At 53.2% G+C, this 6,002-nt stretch overlaps 1 protein-coding gene across 7 annotated transcripts in view; it reads right to left on the bottom strand.

Annotated features, from left to right (window-relative positions):
* The window catches only part of aftpha (aftiphilin a), a 12,035-nt gene extending 6,989 nt beyond the window's left edge, over nt 1-5,046 (bottom strand). Inside the window, exons 1-8 of one of the 7 annotated variants that reach the window (XM_015059750.1) lie at nt 4,622-5,046; nt 2,210-3,547; nt 1,305-1,469; nt 1,082-1,204; nt 875-931; nt 682-804; nt 520-583; nt 94-177 (exon numbers count right to left, since the gene is read on the bottom strand). In XM_015059750.1, the coding sequence (XP_014915236.1) occupies nt 94-177; nt 520-583; nt 682-804; nt 875-931; nt 1,082-1,204; nt 1,305-1,469; nt 2,210-3,511 (1,918 nt within the window). In that variant the 5' untranslated portion in view covers nt 3,512-3,547; nt 4,622-5,046. The other 6 variants (XM_015059748.1, XM_015059746.1, XM_015059749.1 and 3 more) reach the window with 6 other exon arrangements.
* Between the last annotated feature and the right edge of the window lie 956 nt (nt 5,047-6,002).

Genomic DNA, 6,002 nt, shown 5'->3' with positions numbered 1-6,002 from the left:
TGGTCGGGCGGTTCTGGTTCTGGCGGTGTGGTCGGGCGGTTCTGGTTCTGGCGGTCGGTCGGGTCGGGTGGTTCTGGTGGTTCTGGTTCTGACCTGGGAAGGAGGCTGAGCTGCTGGAGCCTGAATCCTCCACCGGACCAAAGAAATCCAGGTTCAACAGAGCCGAGCCTCCGCTGGCTGGACGGCCGGGTCAGAGGTCAGAGGTCAGAGAGAGAGAGAGAGAGAGAGTCATGCAGCAGAGTCACTTCATGTGGGACTGCAGGCTGACCTCAGAGAGGGGTCAAAGTTCAGCCACAGCAGAACCAGAACACCAAACTAGGTGGGAGATCCCACAGCATGATGCTGCTGCTACCGAGCTGCAGTGTGGGACCCGAGCCGATCGGATCAGACCGGACCGGACTGACAGCTTCAGCTGGTAGTTCTCCAGAACCAGCTGGACTCAGCGTTTGGTTGGTGGTTCTGCTGAGGTTCTGCTGGGTTGTGGACTGAAGTTCTGGACGGCCCGGTTGGACCACCTACCGTCCAGAGGGTTGGTGAGGCCGCTGCTGCTCCAGTCGAACTGGACCGGGGGGAGCGCCTCCTGCTGGAGGGACGGGGAAACAATCAGATTGGCATCAGGACATGAGTATGTCGAGCGGGCCGGGTCGGGCCGGGTCGGGTCGGGCCGCGGCACTGACTCACCTGCACCGAGTCGGGCTGGACGGAGTTCTTCTCTGCATCGGCGGGCGGCGTCTGGGCGATGGAGGCGATCATCTCGGCAGCAGAGACGGGCTTCACTGGCTCCTTGGTCGGCTCCAGCATCCCCTGAAACCAGACCGGGTCAGAACCAGAACCGGCAGGAGGTCCTGGACGTTCTGGAGGCAGAGGAACTCACCAGGCCAGCCGCGTACATCGGCACGATGACCGGCTGCTTCTTCTGACCCGTGAACAGCTGGGGGGAAAAGAGCCACACGATCAGCACCGGACCACAACAGAACCCGGCTGCAGGTGTGTTTGCTCCCGCCATTAGGTGTCTGAGATGGTGCAGAGTAAAATGACTCTGGGCTCAGCTGGGAACCATCAGAACCATCATCAAACTTACGATGTTTCTGGTGTCGATGCCGAGGCAGCAGAGCAGCACCTTGTTGCCATGGGAACCCCCCCACTGGTACCGCAGGCCCAGAGCCTCATGGACGTCCTGAAGCTGCGTCCAGACGCCGCCGCCACGCGCCGACCTGCAGCCAATCAGAGAGCAGCCGGAGGAAGTGAAACAGGAAGCAGGTAGATGATGAAGGTCAGTCATCATCATCGTCATCATCAACTCACCTGCTGCTCAGCCTCTCCTCTTTCTCCTCTTCCTCGCCTTGCGGCTCCAGCAGGACCTTCAGGGTGTCCACCCGCTGCCCCTCCCCCACCTGCTGCTGGATGTGGGCGGAGCTAACAGGGAAGCTGCTGAGGAACAGCTTCTCCAAACGGCCGGACAGCGCCCCCTGCAGGGAGACCAGAACAGAACGACCTGAGGAGTTCCTCTTCCTCTCAGGCTGCTATAGGAGATGCCATCTAGTGGTCGGGGTGTGAACTACATCTGGTTAATATCTTAGTCCTGGGTCGTTCAATAAAAGATTCAGGATGAATAATTATTCTACATATGATAAATTAAAATACATTTCAAAGTAATTTCTGACTTGGGTTTGAAGTTTTTCAGCAACAACAGGCTGAGGAACGGAAACGAGATTCTGCTGTCAGGAAGCAAAACTATAAACTGAGCATGAATTTTGACTGCGACTTTTCATCTAAAGATAAATAAATATTGATGACTAAATTATTTTTCATAAGTATATAACCTAATGTGATATTTTTATCATGAAAAAGGAGATAAAAGCTTTAAGGACAGACAGGGAGCTGATGAGCAGGAATGGAAATTTGCTGCATTAAAATAAAATACTGTAATGATGAAAAACTAATGGTTGTTCAAACATTTAGTTTGACTCAATTTGAGCAAAAAGTGCATCAATTTAATAATCAACACATTGAGACTGAACTGCACCATTCCTCAAAACCCTGGTGTCTCCAATTTGCATCGAAGCTAAATCTGCGCAAATGGAACAAACTAACAATCAGGAGGATTGTTTCTGCTAACCAGATAATTGTTTTCTCTGTGGGATCAATCAGAACCGGCCAGAACCCGTCCCATCTGGATCAATCAGAACCCGGCCCGTCTGTCTCTTACCGATGGCGGCTCCATCCTCCCAGTGTCCTCTCTGTCTTCATTGCGGTCCCCCTCGCCGCTCGGCTCTGAGCTGAACGCCGCCCAGGACTCTCCATCCTCCTGGTTCTGGTTCTGGTTCTGCTCACTGAAGGCGCTCCAGCCGGAGTCGTCCTCGCCGTCTTTCGCTGAGCTAAAGTTCCCAAAACTCTCACTGCTGGGAAAATCCGCAAAGGTCCCCCTGTCCCCATCCCGCTGTCCGCCCAGGACCTTAGGGGAATTGAAGTCCCCAAAGTCTTCCTCCAACTCGGACCCGGCAGGTTCTGGAGGTTCCGGACCGTCCGGTCGGTTCTGCTCAAAGTCAGCAAAGCCCTGAGCACTGAAGGACGCAGCGTCCCCAAAGTCTCCAAAGTCGTCTCCGGCGGGCGTGGTGGCATCCCCTGGCGGCGGCGGAGACGACCCCGTGGTGCTGATGTCCCCCAGGTCCTCGAGGCCGTCTGTGGACAGCAGCCGGCCCAGGGACGTCTCCGAGCTATGCTCGTCCCCTGCCTCCCGGGACTCGTCCTCGTCCTCCGTCCCGTTCGGGGACAGATGCCCCGTAGTGCAAACAGAGAGACATGCGTCCCCCAGGGGACAGTCCGGGCCCCGGTCCGTGTTACAGGAGCCGGCGGGGGCCTCGGCCCGGTGGACGTCCCTCACTGCATCTTCTGCTCCCCACTCACCATCCTGGGGACAGACGGATGTCTGCACTGGACTGTCCAAGTCCCTGGGTTGGACGGATGTCCCTGGTGGACCGTCCCTGTCCCTCTGCATCTCTTCAGAGTCAGAAAAAGCAGCAAAGTCTGCAAACTCATCCTTTTGGACACCGTCCTCATCCTCCGTGGACGGTCCTCTGGCATGAGAGGGGACAGAGTCTTGTGAGGAGGGGCTTCCCTGAAGGTCAAAGGTCACAAACCCGTTGGTCAGGACCTCTGCATCTTCACCGTTGCAATCAACAGAGACATCCTGCGAGGAGGACACCGTCTTCCTGGCGTCCGTCCGCTCTGGGGGACGGACCTCCAGGTGGCCATTGGCCTTGGACAGCTCGCCAAACGGGGTGTGGCCAAAGCCCAGCCCCCCGCTGCCGTTGTGAAGGTCAGGCGGCGAGGTGGCGGTCAGCGCCTGGTTCTGGTCGAAGGACGTCGGCGTGTCCAACTCGGAGAAGCTGACGCTGCTGGGGACGCCGGAGAATGTCCCGAAGTCCCCAAACTCATCGTCCTCTTCCTCGGCGCCGTCCTCCATCGGTGGCGGCGACGAAGAGTACATCCGGATCACATCTGGCTCCATCACGCTCTGGTCCCACGGGACGCGCCGCAGCTACACCTGGGACAGAGACAGACAGGAAGTCAGCAGGAGACGGAGATGGTTCGAGTCCCAACAGAACCTGACCATAAATTTGGTATCAGACCAGGAAACCTGACTGACCAACTTCACCTCCAAATATGGCATCACTTCCTGTCTAACAACTAATTTTCCCATCTCTGCTTCCTGATCGGAAAATCTACTCCACCCCGAGGGACACGCCCACTCCAAGGGACACGCCCACTCCAAGGGACACGCCCACCCCCAACTCATCCTCATGTCAGCGGAGAATCAGTTCATATTCTTCTTCACTAATTCAACTGTGAACAGCTTCCACTTCTGCCTGAAAGAAGAAACTGTGGCAGTGGGCGGGGCCAACATACCTGTGGGCAGGTGACCCAGCAGCTGAGTTGGACTACAAACCAAGTAGGACCAGACAAACCAGTTCACCTGCAGGAAACGTCACTGAGTGACGTGTCAAAGCCCTGTGCTGCCATGGAAACCAGAACCAGAACCAGAACCAGGGGTCTTAAAGTCAGAATCTGACCCGGGACCTGCTCACTGGCTCGGTGAGGGTTTCCATGACAGCAGCTGTTTCCGAACCTCCCGAACCTTTTCCCGGCTGCTCCGCCAAACCCCTCGGTGTCTGACACTTTATGTAGCCGCTAGCAGCAGCAGCTAGAAGGCTAACGGAGCTAACAGGGGCCCGCCGCCAATCGGAGGAGGTTGGATGGTGGTCAGCGGTTCGGTGCTCATGGAGGTGGATGTTTGGACACTTTGAGCCCAGATCCAGTCGGTTCCAGTCAGCAGGAGAACAAAAACTAAGAGGCCGAACACCTGCTTCACTGCAGCTAGCTTAGCTTAGCTAACCTGTGGACTGAGGGCAGATTTAACCGAATAACGTTTCAAATCTCCGGTACCGAAACGGTCAGGGAGTTAGAAAGAAATTAAACCCGTAAATTCGCTCCAGTCTGGCTCCGTGAAGTAGCAGATCCACACAGAACCGAGCCGAACTCCAACCACAACAATCCTGTTTCCCGCAGCTAGTCAAAGCGCTAGCTCCACCGTGTGACCCGGACAGGCGGCGCAGCTCACCGTGAGACGCCGGTCCCGCAGGTCCATGACTCGGTGTGAAGACAGAGGGGTCCAGCGGCGGTCGGAGCGGCCAGCCGGGCGGTGAGTGACGGCTGGAGGTGAAGGTGGAGTCAGTCAGCTGCTGAGTTCCTCCCAGCATGCAGCGCTCCCGGGCTGCCTGCGGCTCCAAAGTTTCCAGGTGGAACAGGTAGTTCCGGCGGACCGGATCTGACCTGGAAACCAGTTACAGCTCCGACCTCTGGGCGGAACCACCCTCTGTTCACTGGAGGCTCCAAATCTGTACTGGACTTTATCTGGAAAGTTAGAAAACTCCCCTCTAGAGCGGGTACGGAGCCCCGGTGGAGTCAAACCTTCAGTTTCCCCGACAAGCATTTCTACAGAGCTGTGTTCACTCTATGAATAAATTAAAGTTGTTGTCAATCACTAATTAATAAATACTCAATCAAATAAACTAATCTCCCCATGAAATAAAAACATTTATATATTTTTTTTGAATGGGGAGCTTATTTAGTCAACAACAGTTTTATTTATATCAAAATGTTTTTATGGATGTATTTCATCATTTATTTCACAATTTCATTTTATTATTCGACACTCATTTAATAAATATTCGTGTGGACATGGAATATTTATTAATTAGTTATTAGTAACCATATTTGATTTTGAAATGGCTCTCTGTGTTGTCCACCTTCAGTTCTCAGAAATATGAGAGAAACTAGAGCAACAGCCGTGGCGTTGAGTGAAGTAAAAACATCTAGATCTGATCTGAAGTTGTCAGCGGGAACGTCTTCGACTATTTGACACAATCGATCCCAACAGTTTCATAAATTAGTTTGGAGAGAAAAGCTGCAAAGAAACAGACACGAATCTGTGAAAATCAGTTGCATTGTAAGGACACTTCCTGTGGGGTCCCCCACGGGGCAGTGTCGGGTTAAAAACATGTTGTTCACCCATTTCCCCCTCTGTGCGCCACACAGGTAAACGGACCTGTTTACCAGTTTCCCGACCAGAACCCCTCTGTGTCATTACCTTGAGAAATAATGAGATTTGGTTAAGTATAAAACAGATTTTAATGCCGAAAATGACCAAACGTTACAAGCAAGTCAAATGGAACAGAAACAGACATTGAGTGACCTCAGCTCACCTCAGGGCTGACAGATTGTAAAGCGAGTTTAGCTTTTCTTCTTCTCCGCATTCTGTTCTCTCCATGAAGGGAAGTTAATCAGTTTCATTTGTTTATGTGTGACTGTCGCCAGTCTTATGTGATATGGTTATGTAAGCAGCAGCAGTGTGGGTGGAAAGACAGAATCATTTTATCCATAAACATATGAGATTGCTTTTTAGTTGTGAGATAAAAGCTGAATTTAGAACAACCTTTAGA

Source organism: Poecilia latipinna, unplaced genomic scaffold (genome assembly GCF_001443285.1).
Source record: "Poecilia latipinna isolate Pla-1442-1.1 unplaced genomic scaffold, P_latipinna-1.0 Scaffold1657, whole genome shotgun sequence".
Lineage (NCBI taxonomy): Eukaryota > Metazoa > Chordata > Actinopteri > Cyprinodontiformes > Poeciliidae > Poecilia > Poecilia latipinna.
Note: the sequence above shows the minus strand (reverse complement) of the source record. Positions and strands in the feature narration are given on the sequence as shown.